A 27,010-nucleotide genomic window follows, 5' to 3' on the forward strand; every position below is an offset into this window, starting at 1 on the left:
TGATTCTTGGTGTGCTCTTGTGGTTGTGTGTGTTTTCGTGTGTGTATGTGTGTAGAAGGACGTGGTTTTATGTGGGAAGGGAAGTATCTTTAAGCACTCTCTCTCTCTCTCTCTCTCTCTCTCTCTCTCACACACACACACACACACACACACAGATCCTCCTTTGAAAATAATGAACTTTACTAATCAAATATGGTCAAGAATAAAATACTGATTATAGTTTCCACATGGAAAGTTGTGCAACAACAAAACAACAAAGTTGTGCAACAACAAAACAACAAAGTTGTCCAACAACAAAACAACAAAGTTGTCCAACAACAAAACAACAAAGTTGTGCAACAACAAAACAACAAAGTTGTCCAACAACAAAACGACAAAGTTGTGCAACAACAAAACAACAAAGTTGTGCAACAACAAAACAACAAAGTTGTCCAACAACAAAACAACAAAGTTGTCCAACAACAAAACAACAAAGTTGTCCAACAACAAAACAACAAAGTTGTCCAACAACAAAACAACAAAGTTGTCCAACAACAAAACAACAAAGTTGTCCAACAACAAAACAACAAAGTTGTCCAACAACAAAACAACAAAGTTGTCCAACAACAAAACAACAAAGTTGTGCAACAACAAAACGATCTCAACAAAGTTATAATAACTTGGAATAAACTTTACCCCTGCAATGGCAGTTGGGTTCAAGTCAAAGCAGAGAAAAAGGCTGAAATGTGTTCATACAAGGTTTTTAAGGAACAAACATTGTGACCATCTTAACGGTACTCTTAGAAACGAGCACAAGTGTATGAAACTTACTGTGCAATTCCAACAACTGCATTTATAAGGTAAACCAAAACAAACAAGTCGCGTAAGGCGAAAACACAACATTTAGTCAAGTAGCTGTCGAACTCACAGAATGAAACTGAACGCAATGCCATTTTTCAGCAAGACCGTATACTCGTAGCATCGTCAGTCCACCGCTCATGGCAAAGGCAGTGAAATTGACAAGAAGAGCGGGGTAGTAGTTGCGCTAAGAAGGATAGCACGCTTTTCTGTACCTCTCTATGTTTTAACTTTCTGAGCGTGTTTTTAATCCAAACATATCATATCTATATGTTTTTGGAATCAGAAACCGACAAGGAATAAGATGAAAGTGTTTTTAAATTGATTTCGACAATTTAATTTTGATCATAATTTTTATATATTTAATTTTCAGAGCTTGTTTTTAATCCAAATATAACATATTTATATGTTTTTGGAATCAGAAAATGATGGAGAATAAGATGAACGTAAATTTGGATCGTTTTATAAATTTTTATTTTTTTTTACAATTTTCAGATTTTTAATGACCAAAGTCATTAATTAATTTTTAAGCCACCAAGCTGAAATGCAATACCGAAGTCCGGGCTTCGTCGAAGATTACTTGACCAAAATTTCAACCAATTTGGTTGAAAAATGAGGGCGTGACAGTGCCGCCTCAACTTTCACGAAAAGCCGGATATGACGTCATCAAAGACATTTATCAAAAAAATGAAAAAAACGTTCGGGGATTTCATACCCAGGAACTCTCATGTCAAATTTCATAAAGATCGGTCCAGTAGTTTAGTCTGAATCGCTCTACACACACACACACACACACAGACACACGCACATACACCACGACCCTCCTCTCGATTCCCCCCTCTACGTTAAAATATTTAGTCAAAACTTGACTAAATATAAAAACAAAACAAAAAAACCAACGGCAAGAAGAGGTATTTCCATGAGTCCCTGAAATGTAAAAGTCAATATCTTTCATCCACTGACCATTTAAAAGGGAGTTCCATGCAACATTGCGAGGAGCATCACAAGGTCTAAACTTTCACAATACAAACATGTTTTTCCAAATATGAAAACAGCACTTCTTAAACCAGTCGCGTGAAGCGAAATTAATCCATTCAGTCAATCTGTCAAACTCACATTATGATACTGAACGCACTGCATGTCAGCAAGACAATGCACTCAAAATGTGAAAACGGAGCAAAAATAATATGCTGTTTCTATGTCGAAGCACCTGCCAGCAGTACATAAATGAAATGCTTATCCAGTTCTTTTCCAACTTTGCAACCTCTGATACAGTTTTAGGAACAACAGCACTATTAGTCCAAGGTCTAAACTTTCACAATACAAACATGTTTTTCCAAATATGAAAACAGCACTTCTTAAACCAGTCGCGTGAAGCGAAATTAATCCATTCAGTCAATCTGTCAAACTCACATTATGATACTGAACGCACTGCATGTCAGCAAGACAATGCACTCAAAATGTGAAAACGGAGCAACATTTACTACTACTGTTTCAATGTTAAAGCACCAAATAGAAGCCAATACATTCCTAAACCTAACCCTAACCCATTCCAGTTCTTTTCCAACTTTGCAGCCTGTGATACAGCTTGATGGCACCCAACAGGTGTAAATCGGGCCAGGTACGACAGGTACAGCTAGAAAGGATCAACCCCACTTCTGCACTTGCTTTTCTGACAGGTATTCTCCCCTGGGGGAGGTAGCATTGGGAGGAATCAGGGCCAGCATCACTGGTGTCTCCGCCCCTGCAATAATAGTAATAATAATAAAAAACGCTCGCGCTGGACCCGAGTACTCTTCAGACATTCACACACACACACACACACTCTCTCTCCCTCCCTCTCTTTCTTTCTTACACACACACACACACACACACACACACACACACACACACACACACACGAGTACACTCATGCACGCATACACACACACACACACACACACACACACACACACACACACACACAAACAGTAACACTAACACATGTGCACAAAATGAACACACACACACACACACACACACACACACACACACACCGCGCGAGAGAAAAAGACTACAGGGAGGCATTGACGTCAAAGACTTTCGACCGTGACGTAATTACGTCACTATTCTTGGTTTACGGTACCTTGATTCGGCGGCTTTGCTACGAGTATGCCATAGTCTTGGTTGGCCGAGACCTTGCACCGTTCTATGAGCCGAACCGCAGTTCTATCCCACCGCGAATTCCGCCCGCCGTTAAGAGTCGTTTTTGTGATTTATTTCGCATTTAGGTCCCAGGTAACATTATGAAGTTTTAATACGATCAATCGGACCTATTATCAAGTTAGTGTATCAACTTTTGAACGAACAGCGCCCAGTAGTTTCCCAGCAATAAGCTGTTAAGTCGAGACAGACAGACAGACAGACAGACACACAATTAAAGTCTGCTGGACCCTAGTACTGCGTACTCGGGGATAATAATAATACAGTGGACCCCACTTTTACAACCTCACAAAATGTGAGAAAATGAGGTCTGAATAAGGATTGAGTCTTACACTGGGGGTACATTTACACTGGGGGTACATTTACACTGGGGGTACATTTACACTGGGGGTACATTTACACTGGGGGTACATTTACACTGGGGGTACATTTACACAGGTTTTACACAATGTCTGACAAAACACGGTCTTAAAAGGGAGTGAGTCTTAAATTGGGTGGTCTTAAAAGGGGGGTTCCACTGTACAGATAATGATAATAAGGGAATTTAACAGCCTAAAAGCGGTTCTGAACTAACAGGATTACAATGAAAATGTACTCGCCAGAAACATGAACAATACATGATGATAACAGAGAACGGGTTTCAAACTAATGCCTTGTTCAGCAAGTCAATAAATAGAACTGACAGAGAAAGAAACATGAACAATACACGACGATAACAGAGAACGGGTTTCAAACTAATGTAAGGCCACAAAAAAAAAATTGTCTGTTTCTGGTAACATGGCTAAAAAAAAAATAGGGTCGGTAGGTACGGATTTTTAAAAAAAAAATTTTTTTTACCCCAAATGTAGACCAATAAAACTAACTTTAAAAATCGCGCAAAGAGACTGGATTCACTATACATAGAGACAAGACACTCAACACATTTACAAATCGTCAGCGGACTTTCGTTTTCACACGTTTTTGTTGTTCATTTTCTCACCCTGTCCTTTACCACCCAAAAAAAAAAAATTTTTTTTGAGTTTGGAAAAAAAAAGTTTAGGGTCGGCGCCGAAATTTAGGGTCGGTCGGGTGACCAGAAACAGACATTTTTTTTTTTTTGGCCTAATGCCTTGTTCAGCAAGTCAATAAATAGAACTGACAGAGAAAGAAAGAAGAAAATAAGCCAAGAAGAGGACAGACAGTAATTAACACACCTAGCGTTGAACACAAATAATATAGGCTGTGCACGCAAAAGTAGTGCGCTGTGCTGCACACAGCAAATTATTGCTGCACAAGTTTCGCTTTGAAACCAAGAATGCTGCATCATCTGCAATCAATCATTTGCAGGCTTGATAACGCATTGCAATGATTGCTTGCAATGACTTTATGATGGCACCGAATGAGTTCCCCTCTTTGTGTTGCCTTTTGTTCCCCTCTTTGTGTTGCCTTTTGTTCCCCTCTTTGTGTTGCCTTTGTTCCCCTCTTTGTGTTGCCTTTTGTTCCCCTCTTTGTGTTGCCTTTTGTTCCCCTCTTTGTGTTGCCTTTTGTTCCCCTCTTTGTGTTGCCTTTTGTTCCCCTCTTTGTGTTGCCTTTTGTTCCCCTCTTTGTGTTGCCTTTTGTTCCCCTCTTTGTGTTGCCTTTTGTTCCCCTCTTTGTGTTGCCTTTTGTTCCCCTCTTTGTGTCGCCTTTTGTTCCCCTCTTTGTGTTGCCTTTTGTTCCCCTCTTTGTGTTGCCTTTTGTTCCCCTCTTTGTGTTGCCTTTTGTTCCCCTCTTTGTGTTGCCTTTTGTTCCCCTCTTTGTGTTGCCTTTTGTTCCCCTCTTTGTGTTGCCTTTTGTTCCCCTCTTTGTGTTGCCTTTTGTTCCCCTCTTTGTGTTGCCTTTTGTTCCCCTCTTTGTGTTGCCTTTTGTTCCCCTCTTTGTGTTGCCTTTTGTTCCCCTCTTTGTGTTGCCTTTTGTTCCCCTCTTTGTGTTGCCTTTTGTTCCCCTCTTTGTGTTGCCTTTGTTCCCCTCTTTGTGTTGCCTTTTGTTCCCCTCTTTGTGTTGCCTTTGTTCCCCTCTTTGTGTTGCCTTTTTGTAAATTCACGTTAAAACACGAGAAATAAGGCACACCAAAGAGTCATTTGTTCTGGGACCAAGTGAAATGCGTTGGAATGTCCGTTCCTTTCAGTGATATGCCTGAACGCTGCTTGCGGCACAGTACAGGTGTATTAAAAGCTTACGCACGTATTTCCGTTACACCCCTCGCTATTGATTGGCCCCTCCAATGTTTGTATGAGGTTTTGCAAGAAAAGGTCACTCTTCCAAATCCCATAGCAATCCGACGGAGTTTTTTGTTTTTTTTAGCTTCAGTCCCTTCCTGAAATGTCGATCTAACGCCTACATTCCAGCGTGTCGATACACAGTTACTACAATTCTGAGTGACCTGCTGCAGCACAGCTGGTCTCGGCTAAAAAAAACTTGGTCAATATAGGTGGGGTAGAAAGTGTTAAGTGCACAAAAAAGCCAACAACAGCAAAAACAAATAACAATAACAATAACAATAACAGCACTTTATTGTCCATTAAAATATTACATAAAAATGGAAATTTTTCTTCGGCACACCCTGTCTGCCTGTAAACGATTATAACAACAATTGTATAGGACGACACACATAAAACATAAAACATAAAAGGGATACAATCAAATATGATATTGCACTATGTAAATTTACTATGTAAATATTAACGATGCAGGAGCTGTCAGTGTTAACCTTCACCGGATCACACACAGTCCCGATAATGTGGGTCGTGTACGACCCATACTTTCTAAAGAAGGATTCAACGTAAACAGTATGAGTCGTACATGGCCAACGCCCACCGATTAAGGATAAACTCTTTACCGCCTCTTTGCGGAGTATGGGTCGTACATGACCCATGCCATCCGAATAGGGATAAACACTGCCTTCTTTAATTCCATGATATGGGTCGTCCACGACCCACATCATCCGGACTGTGTAGTTCAAATGACGTCATTGTTTATTTGTTTGTTTACAAACATAATCCTTTAACAAGAAGGGCAAAGCCCATACGACTCACATGCTTTACACATTTTTCCTACCAAAATACATGTGACCTTGACCCAAGGTCAAGGTCATCCAAGGTCATGCAACACAAAGCTGTTAATTCAAGACATAGGAAGTACAATGGTGCTTATTGGCTCTTTCTACCATGAGATATGGTCACTTTTAGTGGTTCATTACCTTATTTTGGTCACATTTCATAAGGGTCAAAGTGACCTTGACCTTGATCATATGTGACCAAATGTGTCTCATGATGAAAGCATAACATGTGCCCCACATAATTTTTAAGTTTGAAACAGTTATCTTCCATAGTTCAGGGTCAAGGTCACTTCAAAATATGTATACAATCCAACTTTGAAGAGCTCCTGTGACCTTGACCTTGAAGCAAGGTAAACCAAACTGGTATCAAAAGATGGGGCTTACTTTGCCCTATATATCATATATAGGTGAGGTATTCAATCTCAAAAACTTCAGAGAAAATGGGAAAAATGTGAAAAATAGCTGGTTTTTAGGCAACATTTATGGCCCCTGCGACCTTGACCTTGAAGCAAGGTCAAGATGCTATGTATGTTTTTTGGGGCCTTGTCATCATACACCATCTTGCCAAATTTGGTACTGATAGACTGAATAGTGTCCAAGAAATATCCAACATTAAAGTTTTCCGGACGGACGGACGACTCGGGTGAGTACATAGACTCACTTTTGCTTCGCATGTGAGTCAAAAATTGGTCAATAGGAAGGTTCTATGGTGTTTGGGGATTACATAAAGTCTCAATCAAAAACTCCCATTAGGGATATATCCGTACCCACTCATATGGCTCTATCTGACCTGGTACGGATATATCTGTACACACAGTCACTTCAGTCACTTCCTGTGACGTCGATCTAACGCCTGCATTCCATCGTGTAGATACACAGTTGCTACACAGTTACTACAATTCTGAGTGACCTGCTGCAGCACAGCTGGTCTCGGCTAAAAACAACTTGGTCAACATAGGTGGGGTAGAAAGTGTTAACTCACCCTGGTCAATGGTTTTGTGTCCTTTGTGGCTCGACATGTCTGTGTTCACGTAACCCGGGCAGCACTGCAAATGGAAACAAACCATAACTCACCCTGGTCAATGGTTTTGTGTCCTTTGTGGCTGGACATGTCTGTGTTCACGTAACCCGGGCAGCACTGCAAATGGAAACAAACCATAACTCACCCTGGTCAATGGTTTTGTGTCCTTTGTGGCTGGACATGTCTGTGTTGACGTAACCCGGGCAGCACTGCAAATGGAAACAAACCATAACTCACCCTGGTCAATGGTTTTGTGTCCTTTGTGGCTGGACATGTCTGTGTTGACGTAACCCGGGCAGCACTGCAAATGGAAACAAACCAATATTACGCACGTAACCATGGAAACAAACCAATATTACGCACGTAACCATGGAAACAAACCAATATTACGCACGTAACCATGGAAACAAACCAATATTACGCCAAGCTGTCTTTACTTCAGTAGGTGTGACACTGAATTTCGGACAAGGTTTTGGAGCCCCAGTGTCTCATGCGGTCATTGTCAAACTGAGAATAGGGAGGACGACATGAGTTACATTATTTCATTGTGTAAGTTGAGAAAACAATCTCCTTTCATTTCATACCTCAATCATTTCTGGTCTGTGAACTTTGCACTTACTACAAGTCAAACACTGATTCTCAATAATTTGTACACAACCTGTGCATGTGCTCTAAAAATATTATGCATTACTTATTATTATCATTCAAAAAAATTTAATACACGTACAGCATTGACGATGATGTCCTCCTTGCCCTCAGCGTCAAACTGTCGCTGCTGAATCATGCTCATGACGGTGACCCCGACCTTGCTGACCCCGTACGCTGAACTGGGCCACCCTGCCGCCTCGTGCTTTCCCTCCTTGGCCAGGCTAAAAACAGTACAACAACAACAACAACAATAATAATGAGGATATTCATATGGCGCAAATCCTGATACAGTTCTAAGCGCCTCACAAAAGATGCATACATAAATTATTCTGTACACAATTCAAAATCAAATAATAATCAACATTGAAAGAAACTAATACAATTTACAAAGTTTTCAATGCACAGTGTTCAATGCACAGTGTTCAATGCACAGTGTTCAATGCACATTGTTCAATGCACAGTGTTCAATACAAAGTTTTCAATGCACATTCATGAATTTTGAAACACAAAGCACACAAGTAAACCAAGTTATTGTACATGAACTCAACAACTCAACCTTTCACCTTTTTCATTTATTTAAAGATACAAAACAAACCTCTTTTTTAAGACCTTCACAAAATGGGCATTAGCAAGGAGGGGGTTTATGTACACAGGTTATCAACACACAGTCTGAAAACATGGTCTTAAAAGGGAAGGAGTCTTAAATTGGGGGGGGGGGGGGGGGGTGTCCACTGTAGCAAGCTTTCTGCCTACACACCTATCATGTTTACTGTAGCATGCTTTCTACCTACACACCTATCATGTTTACTGTAGCATGCTTTCTACCTACACACCTATCATGTTTACTGTAGCATGCTTTCTGCCTACACACCTATCATGTTTACTGTAGCATGCTTTCTGCCTACACACCTATCATGTTTACTGTAGCATGCTTTCTACCTACACACCTATCATGTTTACTGTAGCATGCTTTCTGCCTACACACCTATCATGTTTACTGTAGCATGCTTTCTACCTACACACCTATCATGTTTACTGTAGCATGCTTTCTACCTACACACCTATCATGTTTACTGTAGCATGCTTTCTACCTACACACCTATCATGTTTACTGTAGCAAGCTTTCTGCCTACACACCTATCATGTTTACTGTAGCATGCTTTCTACCTACACACCTATCATGTTTACTGTAGCATGCTTTCTGCCTACACACCTATCATGTTTACTGTAGCATGCTTTCTACCTACACACCTATCATGTTTACTGTAGCATGCTTTCTGCCTACACACCTATCATGTTTACTGTAGCATGCTTTCTACCTACACACCTATCATGTTTACTGTAGCATGCTTTCTGCCTACACACCTATCATGTTTACTGTAGCATGCTTTCTACCTACACACCTATCATGTTTACTGTAGCATGCTTTCTACCTACACACCTATCATGTTTACTGTAGCATGCTTTCTGCCTACACACCTATCATGTTTACTGTAGCATGCTTTCTGCCTACACACCTATCATGTTTACTGTAGCATGCTTTCTGCCTACACACCTATCATGTTTACTGTAGCATGCTTTCTACCTACACACCTATCATGTTTACTGTAGCATGCTTTCTGCCTACACACCTATCATGTTTACTGTAGCATGCTTTCTGCCTACACACCTATCATGTTTACTGTAGCATGCTTTCTGCCTACACACCTATCATGTTTACTGTAGCATGCTTTCTGCCTACACACCTATCATGTTTACTGTAGCATGCTTTCTGCCTACACACCTATCATGTTTACTGTAGCATGCTTTCTGCCTACACACCTATCATGTTTACTGTAGCATGCTTTCTACCTACACACCTATCATGTTTACTGTAGCATGCTTTCTACCTACACACCTATCATGTTTACTGTAGCATGCTTTCTACCTACACACCTATCATGTTTACTGTAGCATGCTTTCTGTCTACACACCTATCATGTTTACTGTAGCATGCTTTCTGCCTACACACCTATCATGTTTACTGTAGCATGCTTTCTGCCTACACACCTATCATGTTTACTGTAGCATGCTTTCTGCCTACACACCTATCATGTTTACTGTAGCATGCTTTCTGCCTACACACCTATCATGTTTACTGTAGCATGCTTTCTACCTACACACCTATCATGTTTACTGTAGCATGCTTTCTACCTACACACCTATCATGTTTACTGTAGCATGCTTTCTACCTACACACCTATCATGTTTACTGTAGCATGCTTTCTGCCTACACACCTATCATGTTTACTGTAGCATGCTTTCTGCCTACACACCTATCATGTTTACTGTAGCATGCTTTCTACCTACACACCTATCATGTTTACTGTAGCATGCTTTCTGCCTACACACCTATCATGTTTACTGTAGCGTGCTTTCTGCCTACACACCTATCATGTTTACTGTAGCATGCTTTCTACCTACACACCTATCATGTTTACTGTAGCATGCTTTCTACCTACACACCTATCATGTTTACTGTAGCATGCTTTCTACCTACACACCTATCATGTTTACTGTAGCATGCTTTCTGCCTACACACCTATCATGTTTACTGTAGCATGCTTTCTACCTACACACCTATCATGTTTACTGTAGCATGCTTTCTGCCTACACACCTATCATGTTTACTGTAGCATGCTTTCTGCCTACACACCTATCATGTTTACTGTAGCATGCTTTCTGCCTACACACCTATCATGTTTACTGTAGCATGCTTTCTGCCTACACACCTATCATGTTTACTGTAGCATGCTTTCTACCTACACACCTATCATGTTTACTGTAGCATGCTTTCTGCCTACACACCTATCATGTTTACTGTAGCATGCTTTCTGCCTACACACCTATCATGTTTACTGTAGCGTGCTTTCTGCCTACACACCTATCATGTTTACTGTAGCATGCTTTCTACCTACACACCTATCATGTTTACTGTAGCATGCTTTCTACCTACACACCTATCATGTTTACTGTAGCATGCTTTCTACCTACACACCTATCATGTTTACTGTAGCATGCTTTCTGCCTACACACCTATCATGTTTACTGTAGCATGCTTTCTACCTACACACCTATCATGTTTACTGTAGCATGCTTTCTGCCTACACACCTATCATGTTTACTGTAGCATGCTTTCTGCCTACACACCTATCATGTTTACTGTAGCATGCTTTCTGCCTACACACCTATCATGTTTACTGTAGCATGCTTTCTGCCTACACACCTATCATGTTTACTGTAGCGTGCTTTCTGCCTACACACCTATCATGTTTACTGTAGCATGCTTTCTGCCTACACACCTATCATGTTTACTGTAGCATGCTTTCTGCCTACACACCTATCATGTTTACTGTAGCATGCTTTCTGCCTACACACCTATCATGTTTACTGTAGCATGCTTTCTGCCTACACACCTATCATGTTTACTGTAGCGTGCTTTCTGCCTACACACCTATCATGTTTACTGTAGCATGCTTTCTGCCTACACACCTATCATGTTTACTGTAGCATGCTTTCTGCCTACACACCTATCATGTTTACTGTAGCATGCTTTCTACCTACACACCTATCATGTTTACTGTAGCATGCTTTCTGCCTACACACCTATCATGTTTACTGTAGCATGCTTTCTGCCTACACACCTATCATGTTTACTGTAGCATGCTTTCTACCTACACACCTATCATGTTTACTGTAGCATGCTTTCTACCTACACACCTATCATGTTTACTGTAGCATGCTTTCTACCTACACACCTATCATGTTTACTGTAGCATGCTTTCTGCCTACACACCTATCATGTTTACTGTAGCATGCTTTCTACCTACACACCTATCATGTTTACTGTAGCATGCTTTCTGCCTACACACCTATCATGTTTACTGTAGCATGCTTTCTGCCTACACACCTATCATGTTTACTGTAGCATGCTTTCTACCTACACACCTATCATGTTTACTGTAGCATGCTTTCTACCTACACACCTATCATGTTTACTGTAGCATGCTTTCTACCTACACACCTATCATGTTTACTGTAGCATGCTTTCTGCCTACACACCTATCATGTTTACTGTAGCATGCTTTCTACCTACACACCTATCATGTTTACTGTAGCATGCTTTCTACCTACACACCTATCATGTTTACTGTAGCATGCTTTCTACCTACACACCTATCATGTTTACTGTAGCATGCTTTCTACCTACACACCTATCATGTTTACTGTAGCATGCTACACACCTATCATGTTTACTGTAGCATGCTTTCTACCTACACACCTATCATGTTTACTGTAGCATGCTTTCTACCTACACACCTATCATGTTTACTGTAGCATGCTTTCTACCTACACACCTATCATGTCCACTGTAGCATGCTTTCTGCCTACACACCTATCATGTTTACTGTAGCATGCTTTCTGCCTACACACCTATCATGTTTACTGTAGCATGCTTTCTACCTACACACCTATCATGTTTACTGTAGCATGCTTTCTGCCTACACACCTATCATGTTTACTGTAGCATGCTTTCTACCTACACACCTATCATGTTTACTGTAGCATGCTTTCTACCTACACACCTATCATGTTTACTGTAGCATGCTTTCTACCTACACACCTATCATGTTTACTGTAGCATGCTTTCTACCTACACACCTATCATGTTTACTGTAGCATGCTTTCTGCCTACACACCTATCATGTTTACTGTAGCATGCTTTCTACCTACACACCTATCATGTTTACTGTAGCATGCTTTCTACCTACACACCTATCATGTTTACTGTAGCATGCTTTCTACCTACACACCTATCATGTTTACTGTAGCATGCTTTCTACCTACACACCTATCATGTTTACTGTAGCATGCTTTCTGCCTACACACCTATCATGTTTACTGTAGCATGCTTTCTACCTACACACCTATCATGTTTACTGTAGCATGCTTTCTACCTACACACCTATCATGTTTACTGCCACAGATATGTTTACTGTAGCATGCTTTCTGCCTACACACCTATCATGTTTACTGTATAGCATGCTTTCTGCCTACACACCTATCATGTTTACTGTATAGCATGCTTTCTACCTACACACCTATCATGTTTACTGCCACAGATGTGTCCTTCACCTTGACGAGAGTATGCTCCCACTTGGACACATACCAAACTAAAACTCAACACGGTGGTAGAGTGTGGCTGTGTTCTGCGCAGAGGTGGATTTTTATGCTGATATTCATTTCAGCTGAATAATATTGGTGTCATTTATAAAAATTACTTCAACAAAAATGTCCTGTGTGCAGAGAAATCAGCCAGGCTGTTGTTCGGCGTGTGTTTCAGTTTGGTATACAGTGGTACCTTCGATGAGAGGACACCCTTAAGTCAGACATACAGTGGTACCTTCGATGAGAGGACACCCTTAAGTCAGACATACAGTGGTACCTTCGATGAGAGGACACCCTTAAGTCAGACATACAGTGGTACCTTCGATGAGAGGACACCCTTAAGTCAGACATACAGTGGTACCTTCGATGAGAGGACACCCTTAAGTCAGACATACAGTGGTACCTTCGATGAGAGGACACCCTTAAGACATACAGTGGTACCTTCGATGAGAGGACACCCTTAAGTCAGACATACAGTGGTACCTTCGATGAGAGGACACCCTTAAGACATACAGTGGTACCTTTGATGAGAGGACACCCTTAAGACATACAGTGGTACCTTCGATGAGAGGACACCCTTAAGTCAGACATACAGTGGTACCTTCGATGAGAGGACACCCTTAAGTCAGACATACAGTGGTACCTTCGATGAAAGGACACCCTTAAGACATACATTGCAGGTGGTCTGTCATGGCATATTTGGTTAAAATATTAGAAAGGGACTACTGAGTAGACGAATTAAAAAAACAGCTCTGTCGGGTTGGTATGGGTTGTGAAAGAGTTAATGCCCTTGCTTTTTACTCGGACAAACATTAGAGGGGCCAATCACCAGTGAGGGGTGTGTCGGAAACACATGGACAGGAGCACGTGTGAAGTTATTTGTCAGAGGAAAAGCAAGGGGAGTCACTCTTTTATAACCCATACAAACCCAATGGTGTTATTTCCGAAAATTGTCTGATGTCTGCCAGCGTGTGCACATTAGCTAAGAACTGAATCTACTGATCAAGCTGAGGTGTGAAACATACATGCAAGATTCTTTATACCTGACAAACTCTGTCATGAGTTTCTTCAAGCCGTCCATGGTGAGGTAGGGGTCCTTGAAGCGCTCCTGAACCTCGTTGCTGCATTTCTTTATGGTCATTTGAGACACCATGCTTGATACGTTCGACACCCTGGGGGGTAAAATACACATAAACAACTTTGTCAGCCTTATTTTTGAGGGGTAAGAAAAAAAATACAACAAGCAGAAATGTGGTTTCAAAAGAAGTATTCAATCCAAACAAAAATATCACAAATAATATGCACACTCACACACACATGTATATGAGTTGTTCTTTGCTACTGGTCATAAGTGGGGGTCAGCTCACACGGACGCATTTTTCAATACAGTCTAGGGGAGAAACTGGTCACAAAGTACCCAGTACATGCCAGAGAGATAGGAGAATCGGCACAATCAAAGAAAATACCAAAATCATTCAACAGATATGGAAATATTAAGATTTACTGTGAAAATGCTAGCAAAAATGGCGTCCAAAAACGGGAACGCACACTTGGTGCGTCTTTCAAGACTTACCTCCCGTTCTGTGTTGTTGATAATAGTCGTGTTTGTGCTGTTTTTGTTGAAATAGTATCTAATAAAACTGATGGAGTTCTTGAAATGTTGCGAATTATTGTTGTCTTTGTGAAATGCGAGAGTGTTCTGAGGCGTAATCTGCATACGGCTGATGTCCCACTTAGGGTACCCCACTTCGATCAGCGTTTCACTCCAAATGAGCTTCATAGTAGAAAAGCAGATACACTACCAAAACACTGCATAACAGATCTACAAGACTGAGCCAGAATCATTAAAATTTACTTCCTGTATAAAATATTGCAATCAAATTTGCTCACGCCGTCCCACATGCAACGCAGGTTACCTTCGCCTTCGATTCAAAGTAAATCCACACTAACTGAATTCCCATCGAAACGCAGATAACGAACTGATTCGGAGATTACACGCCACACATTTATGCTATTTTACACACAAATTTCAACTGTGTTGTTTCGCGATAAACAGCCATAAACAAAGAAATGTGGCGCCGTCACTTCGCTTCGGAAGGAGAAACGCAGGTTACCAAGAGATTGTTTCCGATACCTGTCGGATTAAAATCATCGTTTTTCACGAATGAAGGCTCTTTGGCAGATCTGGTGAGTTGGAAACTGTCTATGAATGTTTCATTTAATGTCAAATGCGTACATTCTTGTCGATATTGTTACCTTTGGGATCATAAATGAAGTCAATGGTCGTGTTTTCCTAAAGTGACTTTTGTCAGCATAGAACTTACTGTGCTTTGATCATTGACTGAGAAGAATCTTCCGATGACACTAGTTCATTTCACTACGCACTGCAGATCTGCAAGGAAACTTATGGTAGGGGAAATAAGCTTAACTGAAGACGAATAAGCAGAGTAACTGTTCTTCAACGGATTGCTCTCACTGATCTAAATATTTAGATCTTGTCGTCTGCTAGTCTGCTAGTAAGTAGTCTTCGGTCGTGTGAAAGTCACATCTATTTCGACTGTGTGCATCGATCCGTGTAGTGAAATGTTGATCTTTGATGATTTGGCAACATAACGTCGCTACATGTGTTCGAGTGTATCTCCCTGTTAACCATTTGAAAACATCTTTTAACAAGACCACGTTTCGACAGCCCAGACGGGGAGGATCCTCGATAGCTCACAGGGTATATAATGTTTTCCGCCGTTTTTTTAAAGAATCCTTTCAAATTTACTATTCCAAAAGTACCCTATGACACGACTCGAGTGGCAAAGAACATTCTCTGCAATTCCTGTCTCAGTCCGTGCAGCCGTTTCGGGTCCTATCGTCATCATACAAACATACACACAGACACACAAAAACCACCTTTAAAAGTTAGATTATGTAAGAACCATGTGAACCAGTGATTTTTTCTTATGTACATCAGATACTACAGTATTTCTGCTTTATGAAAAGCTATATTTCAAAAACAAAACTAGAGATTTGAATTTTGACCACTTTTCCCCCTTTCTGTCACCAGTACTGAAGAACTCATATGCACGCACACATTTTTGAGAATTGTTTTTTAACATGTAAAACATTTTACACCAGCACTTGCTGCTTTTTAAAGGAAAGCATATAACCAAAGTAAGCATGACTCCAGTGAATCCCAATTATACTCGGTGAAAAAAATACAATCCTACTTTGGTCATGCATGTAATATCAAGCTGGCGCGGTCTCAGAGGAACACTGATGCCTCGATCTGTGTAAAATGTCATTTTGTGGTCAACAATTCAAGTACAATACAGTGGAACCCTTATTTCAAGCCCCCCCCCCAATTTAAGACTCCCTCCCTTTTAAGGCCCTATTGTCTCAGACTGTCTGTTGATAACCTGTGTACATGTACCCCCATTTTAAGACTCCCTCCTTTTTAAGACCTAATTTTTTTATATTTGTGAAGGTCTTAAAAGGGAGGTTCCACTGTAATACCAACCTGGCGTGAGGTCTGAGAAGTGGGAACAGTTTGTCACACACATTGAGCGTTCCCCAGAAGTTGGACTTTACCGTCACCTCCGCCTGCTCTGAGAACGGTGCAGTGGAACTATTCTGAAAGGCAAAGAAATAAAGCACAAGACTTTACATATATGTGTGAGATACATGTACGTGAAGATGGGGAAAATCATTAAGACAACTGAAGAACTGATGAACTGATGAACTGATGTATTTGCATGCATCTGCTTTCATTGTTACAATCTGTGTGTGGCATGTGTGGCTTTCATTGTTACAATCTGTGTGTGGCATGTGTGGCTTTCATTGTTACAATCTCTGTGTGTGGCATGTGTGGCTTTCATTGTTACAATCTGTGTGTGGCATGTGTGGCTTTCATTGTTACAATCTGTGTGTGGCATGTGTGGCTTTCATTGTTACAATCTGTGTGTGGCATGTGTGGCTTTCATTGTTACAATCTGTGTGTGTGGCATGTGTGGCTTTCATTGTTACAATCTGTGTGTGGCATGTGTGGCTTTCATTGTTACAATCTGTGTGTGGCATGTGTGGCTTTCATTGTTACAATCTGTGTGTTACATGTGTGGCTTTCATTGTTACAATCTGTGTGTGGCATGTGTGGCTTTCATTGTTACAATCTGTGTGTGGCATGTGTGGCTTTCATTGTTACAATCTGTGTGTGGCGTGTGTGGCTTTCATTGTTACAATCTGTGTGTGGCATGTGTGGCTTTCATTGTTACAATCTGTGTGTGGCATGTGTGGCTTTCATTGTTACAATCTGTGTGTGGCATGTGTGGCTTTCATTGTTACAATCTGTGTGTGGCATGTGTGGCTTTCATTGTTACAATCTCTGTGTGTGGCATGTGTGGCTTTCATTGTTACAATCTGTGTGTGGCATGTGTGGCTTTCATTGTTACAATCTCTGTGTGTGGCATGTGTGGCTTTCATTGTTACAATCTGTGTGTGGCATGTGTGGCTTTCATTGTTACAATCTCTGTGTGGCATGTGTGGCTTTCATTGTTACAATCTCTGTGTGTGGCATGTGTGGCTTTCATTGTTACAATCTCTGTGTGTGGCATGTATGGCTTTCATTGTTACAATCTGTGTGTGGCATGTGTGGCTTTCATTGTTACAATCTGTGTGTGGCATGTGTGGCTTTCATTGTTACAATCTCTGTGTGGCATGTGTGGCTTTCATTGTTACAATCTGTGTGTGGCATGTGTGGCTTTCATTGTTACAATCTGTGTGTGGCATGTGTGGCTTTCATTGTTACAATCTGTGTGTGGCATGTGTGCTTGTGTACATGCATGCACATAATGTAAGCAATTGGCAAAAGGCTGTTAACCCTTTTCTGACGGGCTATGACTATAAACGTAACAGCTAAACAGTCTCTACTGCCGGGCTACGAATATAAACGTAACAGCAAAACTCCGTACAAATCCACATCTCGGTCCATGTTTTCAGTGCATAAAAGTGTTTCGGTGGTTACTTCCCTTTGCCACTTCCTGTGTTTTCCCGAGCACGTTTGATTTGGAGCATTATCAGCCGAAAATGAATCGAAATCGAAGATTTACTTTACAAGAGGTTGTGAGAGAGCTCCAACTTGACTCTGATAGTGACATTGAAGACGACGATGATATTGAAGAAGCAGAAACAGACGATTCGGAGGGATTAGTGCACGGTGTTAGAGTTACGATTGACGACTCAAATGAACCACAGCCCAGCACAAGTGATGAACGGAGGGAATCGAACCGTGGTCGTCAAATGATTCGTGGCACGAGGGGAAGATCACGCTCAGTCCAACGTGGGCGTGGCAGAGGTAGGGGTGCAGCAGCGCCCACATCAACGAGAGGGGAAGATGACACTGCCAAAAACTACAAGAGGGAAGTACGGAGGCTACGTCAAGCTGCTGCAGGTGCTGGGGATTTGGAGGATGAAAGTGATTGAGACTAAGTGTGGCTGTGACGGATTTGGCATCACATGCAGCTTCATCTGGATTATCTGTAACTTTGTAAGTACATAAGTGCATTTTCTAACAACATGTTGCTAACACTTTCTTGTTGTGTTTGTCTGAGGCCATCCAAAAAGATAGTATTATGTGTTGTTACTTTTGCAACACTTGTGTCTGTCATCTGCCCGATCAAAGAATTGTTTTTTTGACCAAAAAAAAAAAAATTGTTTTTTGTTTGTTGCGAATGGGAACAAAATTGTCGGGTCGTCCGAAAAATGTTTGATGGGTCGGCCGGAGAATTGGCCAGGAAGCCATACACACATATCTTTTATCTTTTTGCCTAACATTTCAGTCATTTACAACCAAAATGACTGCTTGAATGGCTCATTTTCATGATTTCTTACTGATTTCTTTCTGTTTTCAAAATGGCCGCCATGTTAGTTACCACGGCAACCCGAATTAAAACATACAACAGCATAGGTACACAAAGTTTCGTGAAGATTAAAGCACAAATGTGGGAGTTATTTGCTTTTATTTGAAGTTATCCATTTTTTGGCTGTTTCTAAAAGGCAGTCTCAGGCAGGCATGATTGCTAGATAAAGGCTGTGTCAGTCAGAAAAGGGTTAACTCTTATTCCATGTTTCCTACTCCCAGGCTTTACTCTTATTCCATGTTTCCTACTCCCAGGCTACTCTTATTCCATGGTTCCTACTCCCAGGCTACTCTTATTCCATGGTTCCTACTCCCAGGCTTTACTCTTATTCCATGGTTCCTACTCCCAGGCTACTCTTAGTCCATGTTTCCTACTCCCAGGCTACTCTTATTCCATGGTTCCTACTCCCAGGCTACTCTTATTCCATGGTTCCTACTCCCAGGCTTTACTCTTATTCCATGGTTCCTACTCCCAGGCTTTACTCTTATTCCATGGTTCCTACTCCCAGGCTTTACTCTTATTCCATGTTTCCTACTCCCAGGCTACTCTTATTCCATGGTTCCTACTCCCAGGCTACTCTTATTCCATGGTTCCTACTCCCAGGCTACTCTTATTCCATGGTTCCTACTCCCAGGCTACTCTTATTCCATGGTTCCTACTCCCAGGCTTTACTCTTATTCCATGGTTCCTACTCCCAGGCTTTACTCTTATTCCATGTTTCCTACTCCCAGGCTACTCTTATTCCATGGTTCCTACTCCCAGGCTTCTCTTATTCCATGGTTCCTACTCCCAGGCTACTCTTATTCCATGGTTCCTACTCCCAGACTACTCTTATTCCATGGTTCCTACTCCCAGGCTACTCTTATTCCATGGTTCCTACTCCCAGGCTACTCTTATTCCATGGTTCCTACTCCCAGACTACTCTTATTCCATGGTTCCTACTCCCAGGCTACTCTTATTCCATGTTTCCTACTCCCAGGCTACTCTTATTCCATGGTTCCTACTCCCAGGCTACTCTTATTCCATGTTTCCTACTCCCAGGCTACTCTTATTCCATGGTTCCTACTCACAGGCTACTCTTATTCCATGTGTCCTACTCCCAGGCTTTACTCTTATTCCATGGTTCCTACTCCCAGGCTTTACTCTTATTCCATGATTCCTACTCCCAGGCTACTCTTATTCCATGGTTCCTACTCCCAGGCTACTCTTATTCCATGTTTCCTACTCCCAGGCTACTCTTATTCCATGGTTCCTACTCCCAGGCTACTCTTATTCCATGTTTCCTACTCCCAGGCTTTCCTCTTATTCCATGGTTCCTACTCCCAGGCTACTCTTATTCCATGTTTCCTACTCCCAGGCTTTACTCTTATTCCATGTTTCCTACTCCCAGGCTACTCTTATTCCATGGTTCCTACTCTCAGGCTACTCTTATTCCATGGTTCCTACTCACAGGCTACTCTTATTCCATGTGTCCTACTCCCAGGCTTTACTCTTATTCCATGGTTCCTACTCCCAGGCTTTACTCTTATTCCATGGTTCCTACTCCCAGGCTTTACTCTTATTCCATGTTTCCTACTCCCAGGCTTTACTCTTATTCCATGGTTCCTACTCCCAGGCTTTACTCTTATTCCATGGTTCCTACTCCCATGCTACTCTTATTCCATGTTTCCTACTCCCAGGCTTTACTCTTATTCCATGGTTCCTACTCACAGGCTACTCTTATTCCATGGTTCCTACTCCCAGGCTTTACTCTTATTCCATGTTTCCTACTCCCAGGCTTTACTCTTATTCCATGGTTCCTACTCCCAGGCTTTCCTCTTATTCCATTGTTCCTACTCCCAGGCTACTCTTATTCCATGTTTCCTACTCCCAGGCTTTACTCTTATTCCATGTTTCCTACTCCCAGGCTTTACTCTTATTCCATGTTTCCTACTCCCAGGCTTTACTCTTATTCCATGGTTCCTACTCCCAGGCTTTACTCTTATTCCATGGTTCCTACTCCCAGGCTACTCTTATTCCATGGTTCCTACTCCCAGGCTACTCTTATTCCATGGTTCCTACTCCCAGGCTACTCTTATTCCATGTTTCCTACTCCCAGGCTACTCTTATTCCATGGTTCCTACTCCCAGGCTTTACTCTTATTCCATGGTTCCTACTCCCAGGCTACTCTTATTCCATGGTTCCTACTCCCAGGCTTTACTCTTATTCCATGGTTCCTACTCCCAGGCTTTACTCTTATTCCATGGTTCCTACTCCCAGGCTACTCTTATTCCATGGTTCCTACTCCCAGGCTACTCTTATTCCATGGTTCCTACTCCCAGGCTACTCTTATTCCATGGTTCCTACTCCCAGGCTACTCTTATTCCATGGTTCCTACTCCCAGGCTTTACTCTTATTCCATGGTTCCTACTCCCAGGCTACTCTTATTCCATGGTTCCTACTCCCAGGCTACTCTTATTCCATGGTTCCTACTCCCAGGCTTTACTCTTATTCCATGGTTCCTACTCCCAGGCTTTACTCTTATTCCATGGTTCCTACTCCCAGGCTTTACTCTTATTCCATGGTTCCTACTCCCAGGCTACTCTTATTCCATGGTTCCTACTCCCAGGCTACTCTTATTCCATGGTTCCTACTCCCAGGCTACTCTTATTCCATGGTTCCTACTCCCAGGCTTTACTCTTATTCCATGGTTCCTACTCCCAGGCTACTCTTATTCCATGGTTCCTACTCCCAGGCTACTCTTATTCCATGGTTCCTACTCCCAGGCTTTACTCTTATTCCATGGTTCCTACTCCCAGGCTTTACTCTTATTCCATGGTTCCTACTCCCAGGCTACTCTTATTCCATGGTTCCTACTCCCAGGCTACTCTTATTCCATTGTTCCTACTCCCAGGCTACTCTTATTCCATGGTTCCTACTCCCAGGCTACTCTTATTCCATGGTTCCTACTCCCAGGCTACTCTTATTCCATGGTTCCTACTCCCAGGCTTTACTCTTATTCCATGGTTCCTACTCCCAGGCTACTCTTATTCCATGGTTCCTACTCCCAGGCTTTACTCTTATTCCATGGTTCCTACTCCCAGGCTACTCTTATTCCATGGTTCCTACTCCCAGGCTTTCCTGTTGTCCCTGGTATCATTTGATTTTAAATTTACAGAGGTTATGAACAACAATTCTACAAAATAAAGAAGGTCTTAACCAAGAAGAAGTCTTAAATTGGGGGGTCTTAAAAGGGTGGTTCCACTGTATAACACCTTGTAGGCTATTCCAGCGTTGTTGACCAGGACGTCGAGCCCCCCGTACTCTTGTTGGACGAAATCGTGCAAGCGGTCCACAGTGGCAACGTCATCGATGTCAAGCAGGTGAAACTTGGGGTTCAAACCCTCGCCGTTCAGCTCCTTCACCGCCTCCTTGCCGCGTCCTTCATCGCGGGCTGAAACATAAATTGGTGATTATATATATGTCATTCCTGATTTAGTAATACTATAATAGAGTTGCACCAGTTTGGAAATCACTGTAACAATACTATAATAGAGTTGCACCAGTTTGGAAATCACTGTAACAATACTATAATAGAGTTGCACCAGTTTGGAAATCACTGTAACAATACTATAATATATATAGTTGCACCAGTTTGGAAATCACTGTAACAATACTATAATAGAGTTGCACCAGTTTGGAAATCACTGTAACAATACTATAATAGAGTTGCACCAGTTTGGAAATCACTGTTACAATACTAATAGAGTTGCACCAGTTTGGAAATCACTGTAACAATACTATAATAGAGTTGCACCAGTTTGGAAATCACTGTTACAATACTAATAGAGTTGCACCAGTTTGGAAATCACTGTAACAATACTAAAATGGCTACTAATATAAAATGTTTTTGTTTAAGAACCCACAGGTGAACAGTCAATGAGGAAAAGCCAATGTGAGTACTTATAAACATTACCACATCGTCCGCCCTATCGCCAGGGGAAAGTACAAATTCCGCCAGGCTTGTAGAAACCCTCTGGCAGCTCGTTTTTGTGTTGTTATTTTTTTGGAACTGCATCAGTGCATGAATAAGATGTTTTGCAGGTCTTTTGAGAAGTGCTTATATGCATTTAGACATACAGCGCCTGGTATTCAAGGCTATATCAAGCTTGTGCCGCCGTACCGCCTGGTATTCAAGGCTATATATCAAGCTTGTGCCACCGTACCGCCAAGCGATTGTTGGCTTTGGTGTGTTGATGCTGTGTTGTTTCCAACGCGCGGAGGCAATCTTATTCCGATTAAAGCTGTGGTGCGGTACCACACAGTTTAGATTGCTTCATTTCTTGTTGAGTTTTTGCACAAAACAGACCGTTTTGAATCAGGTGATGTTTTACATATCAACGCAGGACACGTCAATGAACAGTTGGCTTGTCAGTCCATTTATCGACAAAGAGGCGTGTAGGATGGGATGAAAGTGGGCGAATATATTTAGTGCATGATCATGATGACAGATCTACAGCAAATCGGTTCGTATATGTAACCAAGTGCGGGGGATTTGCGGTGTAGGGGAAACAACTACGTTAGTCAAAAAGGGATTGGACCGCGGGTTTGTTTCCCTTTGCGTTGTTGAGGTTAAAATGTAGATTTGCTGCAAATTATGTTTTGACAACAAAATACGTTTTTGTGTTATTAAGATTTTATTTTGATTGATAGGGTATGAGTTCACAAAGGATTTGTGAGTTGGAAAGTGGTTTGAATCACGAGTACTGAAGGATTTAGGTTTTTGGTAGGAGAGTATTTTTGGGTCATGTGATTGGAGACGCGCGCGAAGATGTTCCTTTTCCGCCTGACTGCGAAGTCGAGAAGACATGCTGGCGTAGTATTGAGAAAAGAATCGGGAAAGAAATAGAGATTCTTGGCAGAATCCGGTGATCTAATGTGGTAGATTGTGATGCCAGACGTGGAGGTAATTTTGATTTTATATTTGTATGATCGATGGTGAGATTAAGGATGAAAATTTGTTGGATTTGAAGTGGTGCTTGTTGTGAGAAAAGCCTGTTTGTGGATGGCGCCGGTGCAAATCATATTTTTGATGAAAATTGATGATTAATCATAGGTATATTGGTAAAATAGGATGATATTTTGGGAGAATATTATGTTGGTAGTTATAAGGAATGGTTTTGAAAACGATTGATCAGAAAATTGAACTTTTAGTTGAGTTGTGAAAGACAGTCTATTTTTGACGTTGTGGGATCAAAAAGGGAAAGATTGAGGGTTTGAAAGTTTGGAGTTGTGTGATGGTTTGTTAATATATAGTATAAATAATAGATTATGGTGGGGAATCAGGACGCTTAATGTCAGAAACTGGTGGGTAATGTATGTTTGGACAGATTTTGATTGTGTAATTAGGAGGCGGCATGTATTGCTTTGAACTTGCATGTGACGAGGTGACGTCACAGGGTTGATTAAGAGTTGAAGTGGAAGCGTGATGTGACAGCCGAGACTATGTTGTTAAACCGTGTTGTACACAGTATTAGAAGAAAGTGTACTATGATAAAACATAAATTGTGGTAGATTTCCGGGAAAAGTATTAATTTCATAGTGAAGTCAGTCAGTAATCTGAGATGACAACATCTTGGATACGACAGGAAATCAAAATCGTTAATTTAGTCGCTATTGATAGTTCCGTAATAATTGCAGATGGAGGAGGATGCCGCGGTTTTCATGTTTTGGTCAGAGGTAGCGTGACCGAGAGAAAAGGCATGAGAAGAGGTTCGTACATCCTTTCCTTTGCTTATAGTTGAATTTAGTGAAGAACAAGATGGCATTAATGTGTTATTAATGTAGTGTTAGCTTTGTTAATGAGTTGCATTGAAAGAATTACGACAGACATTGTGAAGATTTGATGATAAAATCGCCATTTAAACTTGGTGAAAGGGAGTGAAGAAAATTATGTTCTAACACAGAGAAAGCAGGTAAGAGGTTGTAATACCTTGATGTACATACCCACTGTGAAACAGGCAGTAATGTACCCTGGGTGTGTGTGCTTTTGTGTTTACAGGGAGCAGACGTCGTTTGTAGACTACTCTTTCCTAAGGGGATTTAGGTTCAGGTTTCAGTTTCATATTTCAGTTTCATAGTTTAGTTTTAGGTTTTATTTTTTTATTTTTTTTAATTTTAGATCTAGTTTTATTGTCTTACGGGGTTCTCGCGGTAATCATTATTTGTGACTGTTGTGAACATCAAGTGTGCTTTCCCCGTATAGTGTAATCCAAACTTTAACCGGAAGTTGTGATGACATTGTCCATGGTAGGGGTGTTTGTAATAATTGGCATTGTGAAGAGGACAGTGTATTGAATTTTTTGATAAAAGGATGGTTGTGTGATCTGCTAGTATTGGGGTCGGTGAGTGCCCTGTAGATGTATGAGAATGATCTAGCATGGGATTAACCCTTTTGTCGCCTGACAGAGATATTGTACGCTCAGGCTGAAGCCCACCAATCCTCTGAGAACTCGTCTTGTCTGTACGTATGTGTATTAGCTGCCATTATATTAAGAAATAAAGTACAAAGTGACAACATTTATTGTGTGTCGTGGTGGTGAAAGCAGACGCGAGTTTGTGTTGTAATTGTTTTCTACGTTTGTTCTGTTTTGTGAAATTATTTTATATTATTAATTAGTTTCAATTGGCCAAGTCTTTCCTGGTTCTTGTTTTATTCTTCAACGGGGTCTCGAGACACGAGCCCACGGCAGGCCTTGGGTTAGATCTCCCCCCAAGTAAATATTGGGAGTTCAAAACTAGTTCCAACCACTCTTCTTATATTTTTATCACATAGTTGAGTGAGAGAGTGGAAGTTGGTAAGTTCGATCCGTGCAAGTCTCGCAAGAGGACGTAGGAAATCCTCTCCCAGGCATAGTTCGTACGGAGAGAACGGGGCTAACTCAATAATGTGATTGGCACCTCCTTGTTTATTTTAGATTTCTACTTAGGTCTTATTTGACCCCTTGGGACCTTTGTTGGGCATATTTGGGCTGTTATTTGACCGTGTAAGGTCTTATATACATGTTTGTTTACGTGTATATTTGTCGTTAAAATCACTCATGCACTGGATACAAACCTTACTCATTCCCACAACCATAAATTTAAGCTGTACGTGGTTTCAAAGAGGCACATTTGGTTTTGAATGGGGGACATTTGCCGTGAAGTTGGAGACAAACATGATGATAAAGCTTGAATTGTGTACACCTAGCGTCAGCGCGCTCTCTGTATAGCTGAATATACGGCGTGATACAGATACAGACAGACACAGAAGCATGCGAGGATAGTAAGCATCATCATCTTCGTCAACTTGATTGACAACCTCCACCAAATCCACTTTTTCAAATCACTTGTGTACCAAACACAGGGACGAAACTCACATGTCAGGATGACATCTCCGTCAAACTTTTGACACAAGGCCCTGACGATAGCATATCCAATTCCTTTGTTGGACCCTGTCACCTGAAAAGACACGGAGAGAAATTTAAACTGACGCAGAAGCAACGTTCGGTGACCATGATCATGTATGCAGTAAGTTACACAACGCATTCGCTTCATCAGACGATCAGTTCATGTGTTACGAGTTTACATCGATGGGCGTTTTTCATGTCGTATACAACGATAGAGATGATGCTAGAAAGGGAAACATTTGAAGAAAAACACACACTCACCCCATAAGACTAAAGAGCAGAATAAATAATGAAGAAAGCACGAAAAACAGGCAGGTGTCGGATACTTACAACTGCTACTTTTTTGGTGGAAGCCATCGTTCCGCGTGTGTGAGGTCAAGGTTGAAGGACATAGAAACTGCACACGGTGTCGAGGAAATATGGGCTCCCCTTGTAATATGTCTCCGGAATGTCTACCAACAATCGCTTAAATGCTTTTTAAATTGAAATTCAAAGCCTAGTGATGATATCCGCAACGAGTTTAAATCATCTTAAGATGAATTAGGTACTACAAATACCCGCGGGCTCAGACTGAGGCGCTCTCGTACCCAAATCTTGCTCATCTTACAGAAGGGGAATCTACTAACGTCCTGGAGTCACACAATGTTTTTCTGTTCTCTTCTTCTTCTTCTTCTTTCTTGATGTGGAC

General features: G+C 41.4%; 1 protein-coding gene across 4 annotated transcripts; it reads right to left on the reverse strand.

Moving 5' to 3' along the window:
- Nucleotides 1-158: 158 nt before the first annotated feature.
- LOC138969595 (carbonyl reductase [NADPH] 1-like) lies at nt 159-26,921 on the reverse strand. Of its 4 annotated transcripts, XM_070342452.1 has the most exons (9): nt 26,653-26,920; nt 26,293-26,374; nt 22,150-22,328; nt 16,501-16,613; nt 14,036-14,164; nt 7,864-8,005; nt 7,374-7,437; nt 7,190-7,253; nt 159-2,581 (listed from the first exon to the last, which is right to left on the reverse strand). In XM_070342452.1, the coding sequence occupies exons 1-8, from the start codon at nt 26,677-26,679 to the stop codon at nt 7,195-7,197; spliced, it is 795 nt and encodes a 264-aa protein (XP_070198553.1). In that variant the 5' UTR covers nt 26,680-26,920; the 3' UTR covers nt 159-2,581; nt 7,190-7,194. The 4 variants fall into 4 exon arrangements, with proteins under 4 accessions (XP_070198553.1, XP_070198552.1, XP_070198550.1 ...); XM_070342451.1 differs by lacking the exon at nt 7,374-7,437 and having other exon boundaries at nt 26,653-26,921; XM_070342449.1 differs by lacking the exon at nt 7,190-7,253 and having other exon boundaries at nt 26,653-26,912.
- Nucleotides 26,922-27,010: the final 89 nt, after the last annotated feature.

This window comes from Littorina saxatilis, linkage group LG6 (assembly GCF_037325665.1).
Source record: "Littorina saxatilis isolate snail1 linkage group LG6, US_GU_Lsax_2.0, whole genome shotgun sequence".
Classification (NCBI taxonomy): domain Eukaryota; kingdom Metazoa; phylum Mollusca; class Gastropoda; order Littorinimorpha; family Littorinidae; genus Littorina; species Littorina saxatilis.

What these genes read in the sequence shown, in the direction of transcription:
- LOC138969595 (XM_070342451.1), bottom strand. Translation starts at nt 26,679, where the DNA reads ATGGCTTCCACCAAAAAAGTAGCAGTT. An exon ending in CTCATGACAGAGTTTGTCAG is followed by an intron (nt 8,006 to 14,035) that starts GTATAAAGAATC and finishes TACTGTTTTTAG; the next exon opens with CCTGGCCAAGGAGGGAAAGC. An exon ending in ACACAAAACCATTGACCAGG is followed by an intron (nt 2,582 to 7,189) that starts GTGAGTTATGGT and finishes CTATTATTGCAG; the next exon opens with GGGCGGAGACACCAGTGATG.